General features: G+C 43.9%; 2 protein-coding genes across 4 annotated transcripts in view; one reads left to right on the top strand and one right to left on the bottom strand.

The window, feature by feature from the left end:
* The first annotated feature begins 455 nt into the window (after positions 1 to 455).
* On the top strand, positions 456 to 19,742 carry ABCA5 (ATP binding cassette subfamily A member 5). The gene is made up of 39 exons (XM_053453046.1): positions 456 to 568; positions 3,191 to 3,301; positions 4,020 to 4,227; positions 4,379 to 4,540; positions 4,769 to 4,860; positions 5,251 to 5,480; positions 5,583 to 5,724; positions 5,904 to 6,092; positions 6,400 to 6,547; positions 6,704 to 6,872; positions 7,317 to 7,375; positions 7,540 to 7,650; positions 8,032 to 8,207; positions 8,394 to 8,513; positions 8,707 to 8,845; positions 9,778 to 9,868; positions 10,043 to 10,182; positions 10,359 to 10,478; positions 10,938 to 11,139; positions 11,256 to 11,425; positions 11,770 to 11,897; positions 12,401 to 12,538; positions 13,508 to 13,621; positions 13,766 to 13,936; positions 14,057 to 14,170; positions 14,787 to 14,924; positions 15,366 to 15,440; positions 15,932 to 16,023; positions 16,459 to 16,576; positions 17,134 to 17,251; positions 17,342 to 17,433; positions 17,588 to 17,754; positions 17,855 to 17,930; positions 18,016 to 18,110; positions 18,417 to 18,536; positions 18,724 to 18,873; positions 18,988 to 19,067; positions 19,169 to 19,224; positions 19,350 to 19,742. The coding sequence occupies exons 2-39, from the start codon at positions 3,200 to 3,202 to the stop codon at positions 19,452 to 19,454; spliced, it is 4,917 nt and encodes a 1,638-aa protein (XP_053309021.1). The 5' UTR covers positions 456 to 568; positions 3,191 to 3,199; the 3' UTR covers positions 19,455 to 19,742.
* The window catches only part of PGS1 (phosphatidylglycerophosphate synthase 1), a 42,873-nt gene continuing 16,398 nt past the window's right edge, over positions 1,367 to 27,841 (bottom strand). The window contains exon 10 of one of the 3 annotated variants that reach the window (XM_053453049.1): positions 1,367 to 1,451. The gene's annotated coding sequence lies outside the window, so the exon portion shown is untranslated. Of the gene's footprint in view, positions 1,452 to 22,907; positions 23,072 to 26,919; positions 27,657 to 27,841 lie in introns of those variants that run through there. The other 2 variants (XM_053453048.1, XM_053453047.1) reach the window with 2 other exon arrangements.

Here is a 27,841-nt window from a genome sequence, read left to right as displayed (position 1 = left end):
CCCTGCCTCCATGCAATCTATCTTACCCTCTCTCCCTGCAGTCTATCTCACCTTCCCTCTCTCCCTGCAGTCTATAACTCCTTGCAGTCTCCCTCATCATATCTCTCCCTGCAGTCTCTCACACTCTCTATCCCTGCAGTCTCTCTCAACCTCTTTCTTTCTGCAGTCTCTCACATCCTCTTTCTTTCTGCAGTCTCTCACATCCTCTTTCTTTCTGCAGTCTCTCTCATCCCTTGTTTCCTTCTCTCTCCCTGCAGTCTCTCTCTCGTCCTCCTCTCTTCCTGCAGTCTCCCTCCCTCTCTCTTTCTCTCTCTCTCTCTCTCTCCCTGCAGTCTCTCTCATCCTGTCTCCCTCTCTCCCCCTGCAGTCTCTCTCTCTCTCTCTGATGAGTCACTAGGCCGGGCTGGCAGTACCGCTCTGCGGCCGGCAGGTGGCAGGCTCCCCGGTCCCTGCTCCTCCTCCTACCCCGGGGCGGCCGAGCTCCTGCAGCTGTGCGGTCCCTGTCTGTATCGGGGAGGATCCCGGGGCCGTTACCAGGGAAACCGGGGACCGAGCATCCTGCGCACAGGTACCGGGCACCCGCCTGCCGTGTGTGTGTGCATTGTGTGTGTGTTGTGTATTCTATGTGTGTGCTGGTTTTGTATGGTGTCTGTGTATTGTGTGTGTTGTCGGTGCCCTGGGTGTTGTGTGCACAGTGTGTGTAATGTGTGTGCATTATGTGTCTGATCTATACACAATACAATACACAGGCAACACACAACACCCAGGGCACACAACGTGCACAGTGTGTGTGTTGTGCATTGTGTGTTGTGCATGCTGTGTATTGTGTGTGCTGTGTGTTCCCTGTGCCCTGGGTGTTGTGTGCACAGTGTGTGTGTTGTTGATCTGTGTGTTTATTGTTATCCAACTGTCTGTGTTTTTGCATCACCTCTGAGCTATAAATATTTATGCTTGTGTTGATAATATGTGCTGATTGATAGTGTGTGTGTTGATTGTATGTGCTGATAGTGTGTGCAGGATGATTGTGTGTTGATTGTATGTGCTGATAGTGTGTGGGGGCTGATTGTGTGTGCTATTGTGTGTGTTGGGGTATTGTTTGGGGGTATCACACTAAAATAAATTCATAATTTGTTGCATCGCAATCAGATGTCAGCGTGTTGTAAGCCCGCGATTATTGTCATGACTCATGTATGTTGTGCACGGCTGTATCATGTACAGAGAGCCATTTTGGTGAAAAGTAATAAAAGAGGTGCAGGGAAATCCTGTTGGTTGCCATGGTAGCTGATCCACTTTTGTTCCAGAACTTCACTTTTGCATCATTATGCTTAATATGACTCAAGTATGAATATAACTTATTTTTTCCTCCGAATTTGCCGTTTCTGACACTGTTCAGGAGGGGATATTGATCGGATAATGCTGGATTTGCCACGGTCTGCCACCTGTCTCAGCTTCTATGATGTAAACATTTCAATTAAATATATATTATCATAAAAATGACAGTTGTTATGGCAACTATATATATATAATATGGATGAGTTGTACTAAGACCAAGTTAACAAGGTGTGTTAATTCAACAATGTAACAATATCGTTGCTTTAAGTGATAAATGAACGCGTTTAACCCCTTAAGGACAATGGGCGGTCCCTAAACCCATTGAAAGCAAAGCATTTTGAGCCCATACATGTACGGGCTTTGTCATTAAGGGGTTAAGATTTACAAATAAAATAACAAAACAATAAAAAAACAACAAAGAATAACAAAATAAATAATTAACAAAAGTTACATGATGCCATAAATACTTCTGGGAAGGGATCGGACATTTCACATAATTGTGGTCGCTATAAAATGTAATAATTTTCCTAAAAAGTGTTACATTTACCAGAGTAGGCGGCTGGTAAAAAAAAAAAAAAGTTTTTGGGCGCGATCCAGAAAATATCAACAATCTGACATTTTATTTATCATTTTGCACATGACCTCTTTTGCATCATTATGCATAATACGGCTCAGATACAAAAGTAGTTTTTTCCTCCAAATTTCCAGTTTGCTCCACAAGAAATGTCGCATTTGCAAAACATTAATAATAATATTAATAATAATAATGTTTTAGAAATGTGATGCGTTTCTATTTGTCAATATTTATTTTTGTGTTTATTCTTATTATTTGTAATAATATTATTATTATTATTACAAATAAGAACAAACACACAAAAAAAATAATGATAAATAGAAGCCTATCACATTTGCAAAACATTAATCATAGTAATATTACAAATAATAAGAATAAATACATAAAAAATGAAATTATCACATTTGTAAATATTTGTAAAACAATAATAATGAGAATAAAAAATAAACATAAATAATAATAGTAATAAATACATCAAATAATATCAATAAATACATAATAATAATAATTAATTTACATGACAGTTATGAAACACAGTATTTATTGGATATATTATTACAATATCATCATTGATCCGTTATCAGGAAAGGGTGGCTCTTTCTGTCGGGCTTATTTTCGGGGCTCGGGGGCCATATGCTTCGATCACGCTTCTGATAGCGCTAACGACACATTTTCACGTTTGATTTGGACGGGGGGGGCAGGTATAATGGATCCAATCTGTTTCGGCTGATTCAAATAAATAAATAAAATAAAAACCCCTTGATTATTCCACATGTCGGGGTTTCTTGTGTTTTGCATCTAGACCGGTTTAGAAAACATAAATGAGTGAATTGGAGCCGTTCCCAGACGCAGCGGATCCGAAGATATTCATCAATTATAAAAATCCGACTCATTTTCTGTATACCGTACTATGTAAATGTGTGACGTTGTCGGGATTTATACTTTAATTTTATGAAGTTAATTGGAAAGGAAATTGCCTGAATTTTTCACAATCTGAACCAGTTGGCTCTTAACGTTCTGATCGCAGAGGCTCATATGGTCGCATTCCGAAATAAACCGATTATTATCTAAATAAAATGCCGAACACGGAGGGCGCTTATACATATCTTTACGATGAATGTATACTTATGACCTCAGCAGAGGTCTACAGAGAAACAAGATGGCTGCCTCCTTCGTTCTCTTTTTAAGTTATTTTACATTTTATTTATTTATTTCTAGTAAAACCTGTGAATGATTTAGAGATAATTTAGCGAGACTTCTGTGTCTCTCTCTCCCCTCCCACAGTCTTACAAAATGGCCTCGGATATCAACGATATCGGTGTTTGGAGACAAACGAAAATTCTTTTGTACAAGAATTATCTCATCAAGTGTCGGACAAAGAAGGACAGCCTACAGGTACGCATGGATGTTTTTGGTTTTTTTTCCGGAGGGACCGACTGCCGTCCTGGGGTATTGGCCAGGCGGGAACCGACCAGCTTCCCAAGCAATGGACCCCAATTGTAGGGCGTCCTACTGGTTGGGTAACACAGTGGTCCCATTAAGCAGGACCTCAAACATGCGTGTAGGGTTATCTCTGGTTCCCTTTTGCAGAAGCTCTGATAGAAACATAGAATCTGCTGGCGGATCGGCCCCATTCGGCCCTCGTCTTTCTCCTGCTGTAATGACTCAGTAGTTGGTCTCGTCTTAGATTCAGGAGCCGTATGCCCATCCCAGGCATGTTTACATCGGCTCAGTTATAGACCTACAAGGCCTTACGTGTCACGGAGCTTTGGGAAAACGCGTCTATTCATTAATCCATGCGGTGCTGTGTAGTGTTGTTGATTTCTATAGCGAGGCTTTCTCCGTTGGACTGGTTACCTTTGGCTCCGTCTCCACGCAGGGTATCGTTTATCCTCCCGTGGCATCCGAGAGCGGTTTTGCACACAGGGTCATATCGAGTCTCAGCTGCTTTATTCACATTACAGACGGAATTGTCCTTCTTTGTTTCCCCGCTATTAACCCGGTTACCGGAGATTAGGCGTTCAGCTGAATTCTAGAACATTTCCTAGCATTTATAAATATACTGTGTATATAAATATATTATTTTAATTTATATACCACCTCTCAAAAACAGGAGCTGCTTTACCCCATAGTCTGGTGGTTGATCTCGTTGATGTGGGTCGGCCTGATGAAGCCAAGCAAACACTACGAGTCCACTCCCAGTACGTTACTCGGGGACCTCAATTTCCAGACGTACCCGCCGCTGAATATCGGCTTCGCGCCAAGCAACAATGTTACGCGGCACATCATGGAACTGGCGGCCTCCGAGTGCCTGAGAACAGGTAGAACTTGGTGTCCTTATGGTCTCGTTACCTTCAAACAGCCACCTTTTTTGCGTCCTGTCAAAGGACATCTTCAATAACTGTGCAGTGAATGCCTCAGAACTCTTTCTACGATATATCTTAATACATTGTCTGCTTTTTATTTCCGTAGATGTATCGCTGAGTCCGTATCCCAACGAGGAGGCGCTAAAAGCCGCCAGCTCCGTTCTAGAAAAGCAATTCTTCGGGGTGGTGTTTAAGGACTCCATGTCGTACCAGCTGAAGGTTTTCCCGGAGTCCGTGCCGGGGTCTGCGTTTTATTTAGAGCCAAGAGGTAATACCTTAGAGAAGGGGCAGTAGATACGTGCTCCAAAATAATCTAACCTGACCCCGATCGCCAACACAAGAACCTCCACAAACCCCCACCTGTGTCCTCCTCCGGTTTGTTACGTGTTTCTCTGGACTCCATGCCTGGATTTTGGGCTCATGGCTTCTTGAGCGTGGTCTTTAGACTCGTGATTCTTTACGAGCTTTCTTATTTCTTTGACTTTTTTTTCCCCAGAGCCGTGCTATTCCTGGAAGTGCGAAGCCGCTATGTATTTTTCTTCGGAGTTCACATCTTTGCAAGCGTGCATCAATTCTGCCATTATCAAGGTAACGCCTTACGCGCGGCTTCCTGAAATAGGCTCCGCTTCGCATACGGGAATTCAGAAGATGTCGGATCCGTCCCTCCAATGTATATGGGGAAGGGTCTTCAGAATATAGATATATTGCCAGGGGGTGGGGAGAGGGGCAAAAACATACTGTATGAGGGCATTCTGCAGGAACCAAGGAGGACACCATGTAAAGGGACCATGCAGCTCAAATGCATGTAATGACTGGGGTGTCCTTGTACGTGGGGTGTCCCTTTAATTGGGGTGTCTTTGTACGTGGGGTGTCCCTTTAATTGGGGTCCTTTTAAGTGCCATCCTTAAAGACTGTGGGCCTCAAGGACTTCAGCTCAACGCCCCTGTTCTAACGAGCGAGCGTCCTTCGTTTCTGCAGCTTAAAACCAATTATTCTGCCTGGGAAGAGCTGAAAGGGACGCAGGTGGTCATCATGGGCGAGGAGTCGGCGGTGGAAGTGGTCACCTTCTACCGCGTCCTAATGTCCATATTCCTGGTAATGGCCTTTTCGCCGTTCAGTTGCTCCTTGGCCGTCCACGTCGTAGCCGAAAAGGAAAAAAAACTGAAGGAATTCCTGAAAGTAATGGGTCTTCACGACACTGCTTTCTGGTAATTATATATTTATTATTATTATTATTTCACTCCTATGGCATATGTCACGTAAAGTCACCATTCTTGCTGCTTCTGTCTTTTTTATTGTCTTGGTTGCAGGCTGCCGTGGGTTCTCCTGTACACGTGTCTGAACTTGCTGATCTCCGTGGTAATGGCCGTTATTACCACCGTCTTCTTCCCGTTCAGTAAAAGCAACACGTTCCTGATATTTCTGCTGTATTCTCTGTACGGAATTTCTTTGGTAAGTGCAGCTGGCGATAACATTTATAAGGCCAGCTCCCTAAACTCCAGATTTTGGTTCACCATGACCACTCGATGGTGGATGTCTTGCGTGGCCCATACTGGACAGCGAACTCTAAACTCTAGATCCCTGTGTCTCTTCTGGGTTGTCGCTTGAGAATTGCCGTGATCTTTCTCCAGATTTTATTCTCCCTGATGTTGACGCCGCTCTTCAAGAGGGCCAAGCAAGCAGGGGCCATGGGCTTCATGGCCACCATGATTCTCGGATTCATCGGCATCTTCATTGTCATGAAGGAAGACTTCCCCAAATCCTTTGTGTGGTTCTTCAGCCCGTTCTGTCCCTGCACATTCATGATCGGAGTAGCCCAGGTACGTAACTATAGCGGAGAGATAATGGGGAGGAAAAAATCATGCAGATCTTGAGAACAGAAAGTTAAGGTGACTGCTCCCAATGGTTTTCACATAAGGTGGGCTTCTAATACCAATACATACCCCCAACATGGGTTTATTTAGTCTATGATGATTTGTAAAAAGGAAAATGTGAAATTTAAGCTCTTCTACACACTAATTTAACTAAAAATATATATTATGCCCCTAAACTCTGTTGTTCTAAGGATACTCTGCTTACAGATGAAAGGACGTGGAATTCATGCGTTGATAACAATCTCTTTTGTAGATTATGCATTTAGAAGGCTACGAAAAGGGTGCCCAGTTAGCGTATCTGAAGGACGGTCCGTACCCGCTCATAATCACCTTTATTTTCCTTGTTGTGGACAGCGTGATGTACCTGCTTCTGGCTTCGTACCTTGATCAGGTCCTGCCGGGTAAGGGGGGATCAGAACCAATTCTCAGAGTTTGGAATTATAGGAGGTGTAAATTATTATCCTACTCAACTCTGCCGCCCCCTTGTAGGTCCGATTGTCCCATGCTGACCGTAATGTTTAATGGGCCCGACCTTGTCGTTTTTTTTTTCTTCACAGGGGAATATGGACTCAGACAGACACCTTTTTACTTTCTGAAACCATCCTACTGGTCTAAGAAGAGGAGGAACTACGGAGAACTCAGCGAAAACAGTTTGAATAGCAATCATAACCCAAGCGATGTGATGGAACCGGTATCTGCAGAGCTTGAAGTCAAGGAGGCTATCAGGTGTGTGGCCTGGATTGCCCCATGCATGTGGCCAGACCAGCTGGGAATGAGGTCCACACGCTCTGTAAATGTAACAATCCTGTTCCGCTTTGTTCTTGTAGGTAGAACACTGGGTATTGTGTAGATGTTTGATTTTGGAACATTCAGTGTTCTGCAAAAGTTGGTAACGGTAGCTTCAGAAGTCCAAAAACGTTAACTCTATAAAGAAACCTATAAATATTCTTATTATTTAACTAAGGTACCATACAATTGATCCACAATACCAGAATCCTCTCCTCCCCAAGCTCAGCCTTTCTTTCCAGCATATTAGAGTCCCAAGGCACCCCTTATGTGAAGGAACATACACCCAACGGACGATCTCAAACCAGGAGATGTAACATCATATTTATTTTTTTGTCCATTGGACTAAAGTGCCCCAAATACATGAACCTTTTCCTTCTGCAGAATCAAATGCATCGGCAAGACTTTCAAGAAGGAAGGGAAGCAGGTTGAGGCTCTTAACGGTAAGCCTGCCCGAGAAAGATTATACATGCGCAAGTAATCGTACATTTCTGCTTTGTTATATAAAGACATCATTAAGAGGAGCGAGCGAGGTGTCAGAACGTTATCGCAGAGAAAGCAGGAGCTGTTATTCTAATTCTGGCAATAATCTTATTTTTAACACCAGGACTGAGCTTCACGATATACGAAGGTCAAATAACGGCTCTGCTTGGACACAGCGGCACCGGAAAGACAACCCTTCTGAATATTTTATGTGGTCTCTGCCCTCCGTGTGAAGGTGGGTAAATCGATTGTACGCAGCGCAGGGGAGCTTCAGAGACAGTAAGGTGACCCAGGCCTGGCAAACATAACGCTTTCTGGCTGTGGAACAGCAGTAATTGTGCGACTAATTTAGAACTTAGATCTTTTAGAATATAAGCTCTTGAGCCGAGTCCCCATTCTTGCCAGGAACTTTGTATGAAAGTGCCACAAAGCTAGCTTTTAATGCTTGTTGCAATTATAATAGCAAGGGGCTCTAAGTTGTATGGGGGGGCCCATTTTTGGACCATCCTGTGATAACAGGACGGTTTATTCCCTTATTCTTTATATTTCATTCATTCACACTCAACCAACATTTTCACCCTTTTAACATATTGTGGACGCCGGCCGTTTTTTTCAGGGTTCGCCACTATATACGGTCACAGAGTAACTGACATAGACGAGATCCTACAAGCCAGGAAGATCACGGGAATCTGCCAACAGAGCGACGTCCACTTTGATATTCTCACGGTGGAAGAGAACCTGTCCATCTTTGCCTCGCTCAGAGGAATTCCAGAGAAAACCAAGGAGCAGGAGGTACAAGGAGACCTCACCTGACCACCTGGAATCTACTCCACCAACGTGCTAGTAATTTGCTGTGTAATAAATAGATAATAGGCTCATTTTGTTTCCACCTCAGCCAATCACAGCTATTATGATCCGCGTCTCCAATCTGTAATGTATCATTCGGGGTACTATGTATCTTCTCCCTTTGTTTTCTAGATAAATAAGATCCTTAACGAGCTGGACATGCAGGTCCAGAAACACAATCAAGTCCGGACGCTCAGTATTGGGCAGAAGCGGAAACTGTCTCTGGGGATAGCGATTCTTGGGAACCCTAAGGTAATGGAGTGGCTGCGCACCGTAAGACAGCGTGTCACCCGGTGGACAACACAGAAGACCTTTCACCAGATACACTGGTGCATATTTTAAGGAACCATTAAAATGAACATTTAATTGGCTCCCAAGGCGACTTCAACATGTAGAAGTTTGCTCCTTACACGCGTGGCCCACTTATATCTGAATCTATCCACAGGTGCTACTTCTGGATGAGCCCACAGCCGGCATGGACTCGTGCTCAAGGTTTACAGTCTGGAACCTCTTAAAGAACAGAAAGGCAAACCACGTTATTGTGTTCAACACGCATTGCATGGAGGAAGCTGACATCCTCGCAGGTGATTGTATGTAGATCTGTATGCACGCAAGTCTGCGCATTCATGGCTTGAAAGGTCTTTGTACCAGGTAAAGAGATTTATGCATGGTAGCTCAGTGTTTTTATCTCCAATACAGTCTTTATGACTACGCAGACTTACCAAAGCTCATCCTTTAACTATCGGGTCTATTTACTAAGTGAGGGTTGGGGGTTAACTCAACCGACCAGACTTCGATGATGTTGCATGCCGTGAGGAAACATTAATCCGAGGACATTTTATGAGTTCCAGGTGAGGACATGCGATAATAACTCGCATTTCCCCCTCCTAAAACTTGGAAAATAAAAAAATAGACAAATTAAAAGTCAGGGGGTGATGGGAGGGATTAAAAGGCTAATTGACCGTCGGAAAACCCTTTTGCAATTATGTTACAGCCAGGTATTTCCATGGCAACAGCTGACCCCAAACTTTTGAACGGCAGTGTATGTAGATAGTGGTATCGTCTTCTCCGATTAGGCAAAAGATGACAATACAGCACAGTTTTTTTAGGCTCTAGTACTTTATTACTCTATTTATTTTCTCCAATAAATTATTTATATATTGATTTATCTTTAAGATCTTTTTTTTTTTTTTTTTGTAATTGCTTGCAGTTTCAGCAATTAACCGATCCTCTGGATCGGCACGAAAACAGAAAGGGAATTGAAAATGCTAATCGTGATGTTAAAGAAGGTGTTTGAGCAGAGGGGTTCAAGTCAGGGCAGATGGTGTCTTGCAGTTGGGTGCCGGAGGTCCCTTGACCAGAAAGTTCTCCTTGGGGCAGTAGGTTCAACGGGAAGACCTTCAGATCAGCCACTTTCTAGACATGCAGTTGATTTTGGGATGACACGGAGTTAAAATATCTTGGATTGGGACCAATGTGTGATTTCTGTCTACCTGTCTCTTTTTTTGGTACCTAGATCGTAAGGCGGTCCTCTCACAGGGGACCCTGAAATGCATCGGTTCCTCCTTGTACCTCAAGAGCAAATGGGGTGTTGGCTATCGTTTAAGGTATTGCGGACGGTCCCCTCTATTTCCAGTGTAACTGAATGCGTATCTAATGTAATATTGGGATTGAATCGGAGCCTTGGTGTGTACGCAGCTGTGTTGGGTTATTGGTCTGGAATAATAAGTCCTCTGTCTGTCTGTCTGTGGGTTGTCTCTTATGACGGTTTCTCCTTCCAGCATGGACATCAACGCATCTTGCAACGTAGACTCTCTGACGGAGATGATCACGCGTCACATACCAGGGGCAAGCGTAATGCAGCAGACCGAGACGTCCCTCGTGTATAACTTACCGCTCAGAGACACTGACAAATTTCAAGGTAACGTCAGGGTATTATATACGAGAGGGTGGGATAACACCCCATCCCCAGGCCGTAATCCTTTAGAATACCAAGAATCCCACCCCGAGGATCTGGCCCCTATTACCGAAAAGTGACGCAAAAAAAGGACATTATTTACAGTCTAGAACTTTGAGGTTATTTGGGTTTTTTTGCAGGACTATTTTCTGCTCTGGAAGGCGACTCCATCGTCGGGATGATTACCTACGGAGTTTCCATCACCACCCTGGAAGACGTATTCTACAAACTAGAGACAGGGGCTGAAATGGATAAGACAGGTGAAGTTTGCCCACGTAGCCTACTCTTTATTCACTAAAACATCTCAGTGTCAGAATAACCAAGACGCTCTCATCACACGCAATCTTTTTTTTATTCCTGTGTCAAGAAATGTCCCTTTCCGGTTTGATAAATGACTTACGGGTCCTCCAGGCTCTGCCGAGGGAAGAACCCGCTGTATTATGTGGTCAGGGGACACCGTGGTGTCTTGATTTTGTTACCTCCCAGTACGTTCTGGTGAAAAGACGTTCTAGGTAATTCTAGGTAACACAATCAAACACATTGCTCATATTGTAAACAGACGTTTCTTTTCGGTGTTCCATATTTATTGCCAATAATAGATCAGTAACCGTAAAGAGTTCTGTCCTTTTGTTACGTCGGCCGTTAGTTTATTTATGTGTTTTCCGCTCTTTTTTTTGTTTCTCTTTGATATGAAATAATACAAACGACGTCGCCCGCAGATCACAGTATTTTCAGCCGGCAAAAGTCGGAGGAAGACGTTAAATCCAAGTCCATGGAAGAGATCGAGCAGAGCCTGCTAACACTGCCGGACCCGGGACCTTACTTGTTGAGCGGCCGGGCGTTGTGGAAGCAGCAGGTTGCCACGCTTGCCAAGTTACATTTAAAGAACTTATACAGAGAGAGAAAATCCTTCCGAAGCGTGTGCGTATTTACTGCTTTTCACTCGTTATTTTATGGACGGTATCTCCTCTTGGTCCTGGCCCGTGGCCTTCCACGTGTTCTAAACACTGAATACATTGTCTTTCTTCTTCTTCCAGGTCATTGTTCCTCTTAATGTTCCTAGCCGTCCAGGCTGCTGTGGGTATTCTACAGCAGTATTACCACCGATTCCTGGCCCCCACCAAACTGGCTTCCGATCTGTATTTTCTGCGCCCCGGCCAAAAAAACCACAAGCATCTCACAAGTCTTTTGGTGGAAAACTCCACAGGTAGGTCCCAAAATTATTAACGAGATCTACCCCCGGCTTTAAGAGTGAATGTCAGGCTATACGTTCCGTATGGGATATGGAGGAGCGAGGGTACCCCCCCCCGGACCCTCGTGACTTACGGATAATCCTTTTTTTACATTTATTTTTGGTTTTTTAGACATTAGGAATGCTTGTGGGGACCAAAGCTACTTATTTGTCTATTGAAAATACAAAGAAGTATAAAAATTTTAGATTTTTCTCAAAAATATTTTGCCTACCCTCGATTGCTTGCTTAGCTCCCTGTCGCTAGATATCGGATGCTTGTCCCGGCTGACTCGAGACGGGATGTTTTGTTTCTCCCGTAGGTACCAACATAGATGACCTGATTGCGAATCTGAACAGCCAGAAGATTAAAGTTGATATAATTAATGAAAACGACAGTTTTTCTTTCTCTCCGCACAACGGCGCTCTAAACGTGTTTCGTTCAGGCGAGGTACGAGAAAGGCGTAAACAAAAACCACTCCGACTTTTAAACACAATCAAAGAGAGAATGGTTCCCCCAATTTTATTTTTAAAAGTAACAGTTATCAAATAAAGGAAATTTGGGAAATTTAAGATTCTTCTAAATAGACGGAAAACACACCAAAAAAAAAAAGTTATTTTAAAAAAGGAATAGGAATATTTCAAGTTTAACGCAGTGTGTTAAGTTTGTAGTTAAATTATTTGTTAACACGCAACTATTTAGGTTGTCTTTACCTGTTTTGTATCAACCGGAATGGAAATTTATCAGGAATATAATATATTTCACTCTAGAAAAAATATCAACATTAATACATGCGTAGAAAGAGATCTGATAAAACGCGTTTCAGTGCGATGCGATGGAACCGTGTAATAAGTTTACAGTTGTGTTAAATTACATTTGATACTTTTTGTTTACAGCATTCATAGGTTTATTAAAATAATAATAATAATAATAAATGTTTCTATGTTTTGTAGTCTTACACATACGCGGTCGTTTTCAACAAAACCATGATCCACTCTTTGCCAGTCCTCGTGAGCATCATAAGTAACACTCTGCTCCGGCAGCTTCGTGTCAACGAGAGCATCCAGACCTGGAGCAGCCCCTTCTACCAGGTGGGTATCCTCAGTCCAGACCCGGGGGCATCACACGCCGCACCTAAAACATAGAATTTCTTCCTTAAATTAAAATGAAAAATACACTTTTCAGAAATATTCATGCCAAGGTTTCCATCCTGTAACTGAACAGTGGGAAGCCATTTTGTTCTGATCACAGGAAGTGATGAGTGCGAATGAAATATGCTTCCCCCACCTGGAGAAACAAAAACAGAAATTACCCAATACTGGATCATTCTAATCCTTTACTAATATATTTTCTGCTAATTAAACATTTTTTTTATTTATATATTTAATATTCTGTTGCATTTTTAAGCACTCGTGCATCACCCCGTGTTAGACATTAGCAGATACTAAGCCCTCGCATTTCTTTAAAGTGATTCTCGTACCCTTTTAGACTTTAGTTACCTCTCCAAAGCTTTTCATGTGTTCTCCTTCCGCAGTTTAATGAAAAATACATTTTATCTCTGGGCTTTTGCCTCGGCAGAGACTCCCGCAGGGAATAAAATGATCATCCGCCTGCCTTTTGATGTGCGCAGAAATTGATTTTTTTTTCCTCGCATACAAGTTTGCCAAGAAGTCTCTCTCGTCTGCGTTTGGCAGACAGTAACGAGGGAGACAGAATCTCAACCCGAGCTCGTTTATCCTTTATTCCACCCTTAAAGACAAAGTTACGGGTTCTGGAGCAGCAGGCAGAGGGGGCTCCACAGCTTGGGCTTCATAATATCCGAATGGTCACTATGTTGCCAGATGTTTTATAGAAGCCCCCTGGCACTAAGCCCAGGCCGCTTCAGGGTGAATTCTGCTTCCTTGTGTCGTTAGACATATGGATATGGATATCCGTTCCTTTGAGTTAATTGCGGGTCTCTCCCGTTCCGTGAAGCTGAAATCATTCTCTATATTTATCTATATTTAGCCTTTTTTCTTTAACCTTTGCTATTGTAATAGATTTTTTTTTGGTCCCCGTAGGAATTCCCAGACACATCCGTCAGACTGGATCTGTATTTTCTAGTTGGCTTCCTTGGGGTCATGGCGGTTAGCATGTTGCCGTACATCGCCATGGAAAACACATACAACCATAAGGTAGGAAGGAGAGGGTCGGGAATTTGCATCCACGTGGACAATTAGAAGTTTCCAGAATTTCAAGAATAACATTTGGACTAAAGGAATAGTTAGAAGAGAACGTTGTGAGAATGAAAGTGCACTCCTTTTCCCGTCCTGTGGCAGGTTAAAGCGTACACCCAGCTGAAGATGTCCGGCTTGTACCAGTCGGCGTATTGGATGGGACAAGCGGTGGTGGACGTCCCTCTATACTCTCTGATCCTCCTCATAATGATTGGAAGCTTGCTTTTATTTAACACAGGGATATATCTGTATGCTGGAACGCTTGTGACCTTGGTGAGTGAACCGGAAGCAGCGGCTCTCGTTCATTGCTCCGGTATATTTATGTACCTCCTGTGCTGTACCTTTAAATACCTGCCGCTTTGTTCATAAATAACGAAGCTCTCCATATTGCAGATTTTCTGCACGATCGGATACATTCCTGCCGTGATTCTCCTGACCTACGTGCTTTCTTTCACCTACAAGAAAATACATGACACGCGGCAATGGTGGTCTATAGTCTTCTCGCTGGTACGTTACTCTTATGTCTGCCCTCACTTGTACCGCAAGAGTAAATCACTTTGTAGGACAGAAATAAAACGAACATTCTAGTCCCCAATAGTTTTTTAGATTTCCAGTATGTGAAAGTCAAATACTGTTAATGCTGTTACTGAGCATGTGCAGGAAGTGTACCGCGGTATGCTTCCTGCTTTCAGTAGACCTCGCCGGGGGAGGAGTTAAATACTGTTAATGCTGTTACTGAGCATGTGCATGAAGTGTACAGTGGTATGCTTTCAGTAGACATCGCAGGGGGAGGAGTTAAATACTGTTAATGCTGCTACTGAGCATGTGCAGGAAGTGTACTGCGGTATGCTTCCTGCTTTCAGTAGACGTCGCAGGGGGAGGAGTTAAATACTGTTATTCTGCTACTGAGCATGTGCAGGAAGTGTACCGCGGTATTCTTCCTGCTTTCAGTAGAGGCAGCCAGGGGCAGGAGTCCAATGAGAAAGAGGTAAATTTTACTGCAACATGAAAATGAAGCTGGAGGACTCTGGAGGACCTAAACCAGCGTAATACATCTGTGTAGAACTTGGAAAGGGCTGTTGGCGTCTTGCAGGAGATTTGATTTTCCTTCTTATTTCCTTAGACCGTTGCGTCGTCCAACACTATTACAGAAATAGCCCTGCTTATTGGGAACGATATGATAGCCACGATCTTCCATGACATCTTCTGCCTCTTTATCCCAATTTACCCTCTCATAGGCTGTCTGACTTTCTTCATAAAGGTAAGGGGTAACTATGTTTGATACAAATACCATTCAGTGAACCGATATCCATAAGATCCATATTCACATAAGCTTTTGAGACCTCTGAGTTCTCTTGTAGAGAGACACCTCTTTTCACTTGAGTTACTAACGATTCTGAGAATACAGTGAGAAATCCTCCTTTAAATTTAATGTCAACACGGGGGGCTATTAATCTATAAGGCAGGTGGTCTCACCACCAGTATAAGTGCAATGTCCCAATTACGAGAACCATTCCATTGTTTCATTCTCAGGGGAATCACACATTCGCTTGAAGAATCCTTCCAGACAGATGCTTGATACGTTGCATATGGCGAATTAATAACATTATATTAATTCGCCATATATTATATTATATTATTAATAACATTCATTGTTTTAAAAACATTTAAAATAGAGACCTTTTTTGCATTTTTTTCTCAGATGTCTTGGAATGTGTCCCATAGCGAGGAGAACAGTTATACCCAGCTGGGAAGGCTACTGGTGACCGTTATATCCGTAAGATGGCATTCCTTGGTCCTCGCAAGGTCTAGAGCCGTGGCTCAGCAGATGTGTAGGACTCGTGTTCATAACTTGAGGGCCTAGGGGTCTGCGTTTTATTTATATATATATATATACACTGATCACATCTCACACGCAGACCATGGCTGTGGTGGGGATCGGAACCACTGATCTCCAGCTGTTGGCATCCCGAGCACTCGAGTTCTTAAAGAGCCCAATTACTGGTATTCTGTTGAATTTCTAGAACCCACACGTTCAAACAATACCTAATTTTGTGTTTTAGCACCTTGCCTGGTAGTAGGGGGGGGGATATGGACCCTATCCCCCGCCGGTCCATTAGGAAGACTCATGGAGTGTTGAGTCCATACGTAATGTAGAGAACCGCATGCAAAGGCCAATTACTTATAGAATAACGTTTAGCCTATGTTATCATTTTTACTGTAAATTTTAATCATTGTCTCTTTCACCCCCCCCCTTTTTTTTTGTAGCCATACATGCAATGCGTGATTTTATTCTTTATCCTCCGTTATCTCGAAATGAAGAACGGTGGGAAAGCTTTAAGGGAAGACTCAATTTTCAGGTATATATTTGTAATACCTTTAATTACGGCTAATTAAATGTCCCCCCCCCAAAAAAAAACTAAAAATAATAAAAGAAAGCAAAGTCGTGAATCATCTGTTATAAAATCGTTCTTATCCTTATCAAAACAAGAATAATGTAATTATAGTATTTCTGGGGGTAACAGAATAATGTGTTTTTTTTTCTATGATTTTGTATTTCGGTATTTGCCCGTAACGCACAATTACGAGCATTAGCGGATCTATCGCATCATTAAAACGTAAGAGGGTTAAATGCTTCCTAGTGCTTTGCAAATAACACATAAGTGTTTCTCTGGCAAGCGTTCCGCGTAGAACGGCTCCAAACAGAGACATCCCTGATATTGTTTACAAGATCATCGCGGCTGCTCGTCCGTATCGTCCATTATAACCGATTTCCCCCCCGTTTCTCCACGCAGGACCAAAGCCAAAAAAAAAAAGGTGTGGAAATTCGCCGAAGTTGCCGAGGACGAGGATGAAGACGTTCGCTTGGAGAGGATGAGAGCGGCAGAATCCATGACGGCAGAATGCAACGAGGTACGTACGTTCAAGAGTGTCTGGGACCGGCCTGATAGGTCAACCAGAGGCTTGTCCTAAAAAGAAAATCTCCGCTGCTCTGAAGGATCCTCATTAGAAGGTTCATCAACGCAAGAGAACCAACACCCTGCGGATGTGTGTTGTGGCCTTAGTGGGCCTTACTGACCGAGTGGGACTAAGATCCTTCTGGCAGTCACATTCCCTCTACGAGATAGACCTCTCATCCTCGGACCCCCCGGTCCAGTGCGGTACATCTGGTATCGCTCTAGACGCAGCACTAAAGGAGAACCCGTGTCCCGATTACCCCTCGCTCTTACCACAAAAATAAGAAATTGCCGTATCGGACCCAAAACTGAGGTTTGTAATCCATTTAGTGGACCAATGTTATCAAGACCCAAAATCGCACTTTTTGAGGCTTGGGTCTCTTGTGGAGAAACACCACGATCTACTGGAGTTACCAAAATCCAACCGCTCGTGGGTTCTATGAGGTTCTGCAACATATATATTGGGTTTGAGACACAAGAATAGCGTCCCCTAACAACGTCTCTCTGTTCTAGAAACCAGCTATTCTGATAAGCGGATTACACAAAGAATACGAAGAAGCCGGCAAAACGATCCTAGGGAAGACTATGAGGAAGCTGGTGGTAAATAACGTCTCCTTCTGTGTCAAGAAAGGTCAGAGTCCATCCTTTCTTACCGTAGATTATCCGATGAAACGCATTAACTGAAACGAGGGATCCTGAGTGCAAACGTATCTGCTTTCAGGAGAGATTTTGGGATTGGTAGGTCCAAACGGATCTGGAAAAAGCGCCCTGCTTAACATTCTGGTTGGACAAGCAGAACCGAACGCCGGGCAGGTGAGTCGTTTTACAGCAGACGGGATTCGTATAGAAAGCATTAAACCACAACCGGAAACATTGCGTCCGCTTAGATTTGGGTTGAGTTGGGTCATTTTTATCAATAACCGTATAATTTTAGCTCGTTCTCTGCTGTCTGACGCCTAATTTTCAGGTACTGGTGGGAGATGAGACGAGGAGAGGGTCCGGCGCGGTGAGATTTGTAGGTTATACCCCCCAGACGAGTTATCTCTGGCCTGAGATAAGACTCCAAGAACATCTTGAGATCTATGGAGCCATCAAGGGTATGAGCAGCAGCGCCCGTGCAGACATCTCGAAGAGGTGAGTATCTATCCATGAAGAGAAAAGTCATACAAAGATTAATACAAAGATTACTGCTTTCTCCTGCCGGTGTTACTAATTAAATTTGAATCATCTGTAGAATAATCGACACTCTGGACCTGAATGAACACAAACGGAATCCGTCCAAGAACCTGTCAACAGGAACCCAGAGAAAGGTGAGCCCCCGTTCTACTTCGACGCGCTTGGCTTATTCTCAGAGGAGCCATTGATGTTTATTCCAATTTATACCTTTTCCCATAGCTGTGTTTCGCACTGAGCATGCTGGGCAATCCCAACATCGTGTTACTGGATGAACCGTCCACTGGCATGGATCCCACGGCCAAGCAGCGCATGTGGTGAGTGAGTACGTCCGTCTATAAACATTATCTTGTCTGCATTAGTAAGATTTCCTACTACACTGCCGCTTATCCGTGGACGGGGTCGATTCCGCTCAGACTTAATACAAACCCCAAATTTAGGGCGTATTATCCCCCCCCTTTGTTGACACACTAGGCGGACACCCCATCCTGACTTCCCATAACCCAAAGGGGCATCCTTGAGACCCAATGCCTACAAGGCTGTGGATGTTGGACGGAGCATTAGCGGGCTTCACGTTGTGTATCCCCCCAAAAAATAACAGGTTTCCTTCCTTACATTCCTAGGAAACTGATCCGAGCCACATTCAAAGGCAAGGAACAAGCCGCGTTGCTCACCACCCATTACATGGAGGAGGCAGAAGCTGTCTGTGACCGAGTGGCTATCATGGTGTCTGGAAAACTGAGGTAGGGTTCGTCTTATATTTCTAGTGCAGATAAACATTGTCCATGCGGGGTGTTCGGAACACAATATGGCTTCCAACCCACGTTTCTGCTTAAACCCAAGCACTTCATTGAGTTTCAGTATCTTCTTTTTAAGAGTTGGGTGCGCTGGCGTTTGATAACCGCCTAACTGCCTGTCTGCCTAACTTAGATCCATCGGCTCAGTTCAGCACCTGAAGAGCAAGTACGGACGCCATTTCTCTCTCGACTTGAAGCTTGAAGCAGACGCCGGCGTTGACAAAGCAGCTTTGGTCCATACCAAGATCCTTCAGATCTTCCCCAGCGCGAGTCGCCAGGAGAGGTCAGTAGACAGAAGCGAGCCGGCCCGGGTTCTGGCAATGGACCTCCGGTCATTAAATGATGATCGTTTGCCTGATAAGTGAGGAAATGTATGGGAATAATTATGTCTTTCCAGGTTCGCTTCGCTGTTGTCTTACAAAATTCCCAAAGATGACGTCCAGTCGCTGTCACAGGCATTCGCCCAACTGGAGCAAGGTGAGGAAATTCATCGGCAAACGCGATCCAAGAAGCCATCATTCTTTCCTGAAAACTCTGAGAGAAGCGGCTAACCTTGTATTCTTTTTGGAATGTTACAGTAAAACGTGGGTTTGATATTGAAGAGTACAGCTTCTCTCAATCAACACTCGAACAGGTATGACACGCAGAAAGTTATTCTTGGGGGGGGCATTTGTACTTTCCTCTACCCCCATATACCTCATCCCAGTGGGCTTTGTTGTCACGATACGTCACTCAGGCCTCTGTGGCCATGCCTTGCAGGTCTTCATCGAACTGGCAAAGGAACAAGAAGGTGAGGACTGCGTGGCGACAATGAACAGTACCTTGTGCTGGGAGAGAAAGCAGGAGGACAGAGTTGTCTTCTGAATACGTCCACCTCGTCCAAAACCAACGCGCGCGTGCTAGCTTCTTTAAGTATCTCTAGTCTTAACCCTTTTCACGCTCGAGGGGCACTGCTGTTCCCGCTATTGTTGACCTCTCCGGCAGCGAAGGTGTGATAGGGAATCTGTGGCAGAAAGGGTTAATAATGACGTATCTTGAGGAAGCGGTGGGTTTATGTTTCTGACCCGTAATGCGGGGCATGGAAGCCGCATTCCCGACAGGCCACTTCTGACCCAGACTTTGCCTCAGCTGTAGGCAGGGCAGAAAAAATAACCTCAAAAATGGCCAAACTGCTGGAAGATCCACGTGTGGCGGGGTTAGGAGCCCACCGGAGAATTAGGTGGTTTTGCTGCGGTGCGATTTAGACTTCAGGGTTGTTTGAGTGTCCACCAGACCAAGGGTTGTCTCACTCATTGAGAAGCGGCTCAGGGTACTTCACTGGCAGCCACCATCTTTCCCTCTAGTCTTCTCCTGGACACCTATGAATATTAAGCCACCCAAAAGCAGGTACCCACGATCCTTATCCATTCACATTAAACTTTTTAAAACACCCCGGAGGTCCCAGAGAAACTCAAACTTTCAGAACAAACACAGCGCTGTACACTGCCGTGCTGCTTCGTAAAGAAATATATATAATATAATAATATAATATACAGTATATATGCTGCATTTTAACGAATATCCATGTATTGTTCATATTACATATTTTATAACGTTGTGGCTGACAAACTAGTTGCGTTTCAAGGCACTGAATTCACAACCGATAAGGCCGGGGACTCAGGAAAGTATTCAGAGGTTGGGCAGGCCGGACGGGCCGAACCCTTCTCATCCGCCGTCACTTTCTATGTTTCTATGTTTTAGCCGTAAAAAAATGTTTCCTCTCTGTTCTCTGAAATGTATTTAAAAAAGCCCCGGGCTCCTCCCAATTATATCAGTTCTACTGAGCATGTGCAGGAAGTGTACTGAAGAACGCTTCCTGTTTCCAGTAGAGGCGGCAGGGGGGCGGGGCTAAATGTCTGCAGCTACCTGCATGCAGTAAAATGCATTGGAGCCCATGCAAAACACGCTTTAATATGCGTTTAACCGGAGCTGGTGTGATGATTAGCGGGAAAATGATTAGCAAACACTTTGATAATCCCACTTTATACCAGAATCCCTTTATACCGAAAGGGCCGCTCGTGTTCTGTCTGATACATAATTACCGATGTCGATGCATGCCCTGACCTCCGAGCCGACGAACCGGATGACATGTTACAATAAATATCGTTAAGACGGCTGCTTTTTTGTTGTATGCGGGTAGTGATTTTTTACGCTGGATACCGAGTGGATCTGTAAGCCGCTGTGTTTAACCACACGTTGTCTGTGGATAATAAAAGTAGACCGCACGGACGTCACCAGCAAAAAGTCGGTGGTGTATTTAAAGATCTCTGCGGCATTATCCCACTGCAACCACTAGGGGGCAGGTTTTACAAGAAAGGCAAAATACTTTTAAAAGTTATTTTTTGGTAAATAAATTAATTAGTAATAAAAGAAATGTATTTAACACCGGGGGTATTTGATTTACGTAACATTTAGTTTAGGAATATGCTGAAATACACACCTGGTCCACCAGGAGGCAGTGTTTGCACACAAACTATACTGCTTTTATATCCAGCATTAAGGCAGACCCCACCATGGGGCAGTTATAAGCAGTGCATACAGGGGTATGATGTCACATGTATCTGAATTTATTTTGTATTTATTATTCTTGCGTCTGTTATGTAGTCATTGATTGCATAAAACTGCCAGTTTTAACCTGTTCGCCCCCCTTAGAACATATATATATATAAAAATATATTTGTGGGGTATTGCTGAACATACAGTGGGTCATTATTCAGCTGTGTAGAAGAAATATCCTGTTTTAGAAGGTTTTATTTTTTTTTTTAACATATCACTAATAATTTTAATGTTTTATGTATTTTTATTATTTTAAAAAGAAGGGCATGAACTAAACAACGTATCGGGTTCATCAAATACGGAAAAGCGGAATCATGGTTTAACAAATCTTTAGCAAATCTTCGTGATTTTAGGGTATATAAAAAAAACCCTAGTCCCGAAGGGGTTAATGCGCATGACCTATTAAATAGATAGCTCCCCAAATCTCTCCTACGCATTTTACATACTATAAGCACGTGTTTAAAGAAATGAAGATATCAATTCTGCCCGGAGCATAAAACAGCTTACAAATATTCCTGGAAATATAATAAATATTAAAAAAAAAATGGAGCGAGAAAAACATCGTGAAAGTAAAATAAGTCCTTTAAGCAAAAAGTTTTAAAAAAAAAAATCTACATACAGACAGATTTCGTGCTGTTCAGATTTAAATTGTATTTTTTTATTATTATTATTATTTTTACTTTTTCTGGTTTTTTTTTCTCTATTTATGCCGTCTAATGGTTGGAAGTCACATGGAAGACATCCGAGCCACTCGTGTAACGTGTGAGCAATAAGCAGCCTCCGGTTCATGGAAAACTCATTCCAACCTCTTATCATGTATCCGGATAAACAGTCTGGTGTTTACGTAGATACTAATGAGCCTCAAACGGCGCGTTGTTCTCGTAACGCACTCCGGAGAACAGAGCAGCGCGGCACCCGCGTTCCTTTGTTCGGACCGTCGAGAAACTTCAGAGAGAAAAGTACAGAACGTCCAGGAATAACGTCCGAGAATAAACTCAGGAACTCAACGATTTACATAGAATTCCTCCGCCGGATACAAGAATTGGAGCATTTCAGCGAAAGTAACTTTCTCAAGGAGCAGAGAACGCTGCGAATACCCTCCGGGGACATTGTTGCCCCTGTTGGAGGCTCCAAAGGAGATCTAAAATGTTACGAGGCTGTAGTCTACAATATATATATATATTATCTAACCAGAAATATACATTGTATATTTACATATATATTATGTATTATTTTAGATCTAGGTATACGGCCCAAATCATGAAAAATCAGCACCTTTTCCCCACTCAAACCTTAATCAGTCGTTGGTCTCGTCTTAGATTCAGGAGCCGTATGTCTATCCCATGCGTGTTTAATACCCTCACTGTATTACCCTCTACCACTTCTGCTGGGAGGCCGTTCCGCTTATTTACTGCCCCCTCAGTAAAGTAGAAATGGCTTACGCTCCATCTCGCCAGTTGGGCTCTCATACTCCAAGCCAAGAAAGAGAAGGCACCATAATACGACACCTAAACTAAACCAAAGCCTCCTAGCAGAAGAAGAAGAGATCTGTCTTGGCTTCTAACCGGGTTTCACCTCTCAGCTGAGCCTAACCATACTAAACACATAAAGTCCTACAAGATTACCAGGGCTGGGCAATCACTCAGCCAAGGCAGGCAGGGGAGCTCGACGTATATAAACCAATATATTATTATTGGGGTAAAAGAATAAACGGGGGGGGGGGAGAAGCAAGGAGATTTTAGGGGAAAATAAAGGAATTTTGGAAGGAAGAACACGGGAATAAGTGGATATTTGGATTAAAGTCTCCCTCTAAGTAGAAGCTCTTTGGAGCCCACCTTAGGACATGAGTCTTGCCCCAGGCCGGCTCTTCGACTATCCTTGTCCTCCTAGTAGGAGGAAGAGAAGGGAAAAGCATTAAAGGACGTATTAACGGGTAGAGGGGGAAGAAAGAAGAGTGCAAGGGTTAACCAGGAAAAAAAAAGGAGAAATAAAACAGAAAAATAGGCAATAACCCTCATAAGAACAGGACATTTCCTGAAATCTTAACATTCCTGAAATAATTAAAAGTACCTAAAAATTCTCAGGGTTTACTACAGAAACCGTCCTCTTCCTCAATGACGTAAATTTACCAATAAGAAAAACACAAGCGCCGTTGAGTAAGTATAAGAGGGTTTTATTTTTAACCTGTTGTTGAGCATCGCTCCTTCCTTGAAAGATGAAGAAATTGCCTGCGAATTGCCTGCAAGACCTTACGTTACAACATCTATTTTCTTAAGATTTTCAGATTTTCGCGGCCACGTAGCGTTATGACACGTCCGGCGACGTGCGTGGAATCCTCGTACTTCAGAACGTGGGAAGAAACAGAAATGTTTTGAAAGAGACGAGTCTTCTAACCCACCGATGTCCAAACACAGGAACTACGTAAAGGGTTCGAGATACCGAGCTCTGAATTCTAATCGAGCCTCCCACATTGCAAAGAATTCTCACGAAAAAAGGGTTTCTACATAATTGGCCCAGAAATATGGCGGCTTGGGCCGACTGACGCAATGGTATGGTCCATCTCTTTGTACATCTTGCTGGATTTCTTAATCCGCTTTTCATGTTCTATTGAAGGGAATCTCTCTTTGGGTTCGGGGCTTTGGGTATCTCGCTACCTCTTGGGTCGGTGAGCCTCGTGGGCCCGTTCCAGTTTTAAAACCAAGATCCATGTGGTGACTCCGCATGACACAACAAGCAACATTAAAGGGAAAAAAAAAGCTAAAAGTGTGAGTTAGGTCTCACTCGAGGTAAGCTGAGCTTTGGTGGGAATAGGCTGGGTTTAGTTAAACTCGGCCTGTCTAGGGTAGAATGGCTTTACCGGTAACCAGTCAACCAGAGGCATCCTTTGGAGCAATGGAGAAGACTTGTGCCATCAGGGGTTTCCTACTTCAACTACTAGACCCCCGGTGATGAAGCCCCCAAACCCTCTACTCCACCTTAGACATTTTTAGGACACCGCATCCAGCTTCACTTGGTTGCGTCTCTGGTTAATTTGATTTTTATACAAACCGCAGGCTTGGTCCGCACCGCACGCTACATGCAGAAACCAGCTCAGGACGTCATAACGGGAGGTTTATTAAGAAGTTTTTTTTATTGGTTTCCATGGTAAAATGGCTAATCTCGAAAGCGCAGTTTTAGTTTCTTTTTTAAAACTTTTACTACGGCTTTAAAAAAAAAAATAAAGAGCGAAGAGGACAGTAGGAGGATCACAAGAGCTTTGACGAGGCGGCGTGACCGACGTGGAGGGGAATAGAATAGGTTTCGGGTCGTGGCGGTAACGGCGAAAGTGCTAAATAGGACAACGGTGGGTGTCGAGAATGGCAGAGAGGACCAGGTTAGAGATGCATGCGCCGCGCAGGACATGCTTTGGGTTGTATCTAACATGAGACCAGGGGCGGACTACGGACTAAGGTTTGAGTCCTTAAAGCATGGTTCCCATCTGCCGTCAAGTTCTAGCTGTTACTTTTCCATCTTATTAGCCAACAAAGGTATTGTGTGCTGACACCGTACCTTTCTATACGTTGGTATCGCTATGCATTATTTAGGGCCGGCAGGAGAAGCTCACCGAGGACGGACTCTCACAGCACATGGCGACAATCGGGTTGAAACGTTCAACTCATCTCAAAACTCTCAAGTTAGTGAGAAATACTTCAAATCTGCTAGCATTTCATGGCGTTAAAAAGGTAAAAATGAGTCATTAAAAAAAACATGAAGTTTCCCTGTAATGAAGAACCAGATGTAATAAGTGAGGACTTACCATGAAACGGGAGGTAGGAGGGAGAAGGAAAATGTGAGAGAGAGCAGTTAGAGAAGGCGTTTAGGTGACGGAGCAGGATTGTGGTTAATGCAGAAGGGGAGCCGTGCGTGCGGTTATCGTAAGAGTGATTAAACGGACAATGCTGCGACATTTAAAGGAACCCTGCCCGACAACAGCATAATGTATACAACACGTCAGGGCTGAATATAGAAGCTCCAACACCCATCTAAAACTCACATCACCTCTGGGAGTCTACGCTTCCTTGACACTTTATTCTGGAACAACAAGCATTGTTGCAAAGTTATTCATCTGTCAGGCTTTTCATCATTGGAAGCAGGGATTAGAGAGGTAAGAATAGAAATCTGAGAGGGGATTAGCCCCATTCGGCCCCCATCTAGTCCGACTCTGACCATAAACAGCCGTCGGCCTCGTCTTAGATTCAGGAGCCGTATGTCTATCCCGCGCATGTTTAATTCCCCTCGCTGTATTGACCTCCACCATGTAAAAGTCTTTCCGTACATCTGAGTCTCTAACCGTCTTGTTCTGACGTTTCTCCTCCTATGAAATAGTTAGGAAGATGTACGGGTTCTGGAACCTTTAGTCACGGGTAGCTTGGCTGCGTACCACAAAAAGGAGCTGTTAATGGCCGTAGGAGGATCGACAGATCAGCCGAGGGTCTCACAGACTTCCCGGGCCTTCCTATGGTCCCAGAAGGCAAATCCTTACAATACATGAAGATTGGTTCCTTGGGATAGCGTCTCGAATCAGACGCACTCAAGGACATCACTGCGGTTCCCGATGACACCTTCCTCCGTAACATTCCACAACAAGAAGAAGATACACTTGACGGAGGACAGATCTCTCGGAGCAGGCCTATCATTTACCCGCCGCGGGTCTACATGCTGGGTGAGCGCAGGTACCATTATCAGGTTTCAACATCCCAGAAATATTGCCCGGCAGGCATCTCCTCTCTACCCTTTAGTGGTCCAGCAGAGCCTACTAGGAACTAGAGCAGCTAGTAGGGGTCTTTAAGGCCATGTCTACTTCTACTGGCAGACGTCGGGCTCAATGGAATTCACATATCCAGTGACTTATTGACTTGGAAACATGACAGATGGCCCCCGATTTCTTATCTGAGATCACGAAGTACATCACCTTTTCTCCTCAGCCTTCTCAGGAGGTTCCAGTTACCGTTGGATCCGACCTAACCAGTTTGGTGCAATTACTGTCGCTGTTGGAAATGAAACGCCTAACACTAGAATGTCGATCGGTCGTCTGGTAAATATTTTGATGACTGAATTTGACAAAAAGCCTTTCAGATGCCAGAATCCAGATTTAGAACGCCGGCAGCCGACGCATTACGCACGGGGGCAAAAATAGATGCTTCTATCGGCCAAATCCGAGCAAGGAACGTGCGGTATTTTTAGCCGGCTGCTCATTTTTTGCTTTCTAATGTAACTCGTTGACATAAATTGCGCAAAAAGGTCACGCGGAGAGTCCTACCGACTGGTAAGAAGGTTCTAATATTATCTGGATTCCCATCATTGTACCGCATCGCGTGCCAAGCCCGGTTCTTCCATGTTCTAGAAGACAACTGGATCGGCCCGGATCGTTTATAATTTCTAAATAATGTAGATTTTAATCCACCTAAAGACAGAAAAGACTATGTTTTAAATCCCCTCTCACTTAACATCTGAATTATTATTATTATTTTTTATTATTATTTTTTTATTATTATTATTATCTGTGTTCTATGTTGTTTTTTTCTGTTTGGGACTGAAATGGAACCAAGGACTCCAGGCAGACCTCCCCATTCAGCGAGATGCTGGAAGTAGAAGCAATAAGTCTGCGAAACTATAACAAGAAGCATCAGAAACGGCAAAAAGCCATCATTTAGCACGGTCTGTTACTTAAGAAAAGGGAAAATACGTCTCGCTCTTAAAACAACACTCTATAGAATGTCTTTTATTTACTATCAACGCGTAATCCCGGTCAGGGAGCCGGCTGAATGTCACCAACGCAACAAAGTTCAAATGTACAAACTTCCGATAAACGTCGGCGATGAAGCTCACGGCGTACCGGCAGGTAAATACGATGAGGTCACAGAAAGCCCACCCAAGTTATGTTTTCATGCAGAAAGGCGCGTTCCCCGCTCACATTATTCGTCACCGAGCCCACGCTACCCTACAGCATCCATTCCTCGTCGGGACCCGCGCTCGTTCGCCCCGACCTACCGCGCGCGCGGGGGGGGGGGGGGTTTGCTTCCGTTAGCGGCTTTATTGAGGTTACGCGGATTTAAATAGCTGGCCTTAAGATAGTTTATCCGGAAAACTCAAAAGCGTCCAAGATTCTTCGAAAAACTCTGGAGAAAGAGAGATTAACGAACCGCGGAGATTTCCTTTCTGCCCAAAGCCTCGTGGAGCACGCGGGAAAAATGTCTACTGACTGTTAAAAGACTTGGGGGGGGCGCACCTTCATTGGGACCCTGACGATCCTCAGGAGACCACCTCATTCGAAGGAACCTCTCGGAAACATCGGGGCTGAGGTGTAAGTCCTGTACGTGGTGAGGGGACAACAAAGCTAACTGTGTCAAGTCGCTTCATCGATAATGAGTGGGGGGGGGGGTTTGTGGCCCTTTCATGTGGCCTGGATCTCATGGGTTGTTCTTCCGCAACCTGCAGGCAAAAGGACAAAGTTGGTTTGGTCGGAGGATCAGAGACTTAGATGATAGAGGACGGTAGATAACTGAAACAGGCTCCCAGCAGAAGTGGTAGAGGTTGATACAGTGAGGGATCATGCATGGGGTAGGCATACGGCTCCTGGATCTAAGAAGAGACTTGGGTCTTTGCAGCAAGAAAAA

The sequence above is a fragment of the Spea bombifrons genome, chromosome 13 (assembly GCF_027358695.1).
Source record: "Spea bombifrons isolate aSpeBom1 chromosome 13, aSpeBom1.2.pri, whole genome shotgun sequence".
In the NCBI taxonomy this organism is placed as follows: domain Eukaryota; kingdom Metazoa; phylum Chordata; class Amphibia; order Anura; family Pelobatidae; genus Spea; species Spea bombifrons.
Note: the sequence above shows the minus strand (reverse complement) of the source record. Positions and strands in the feature narration are given on the sequence as shown.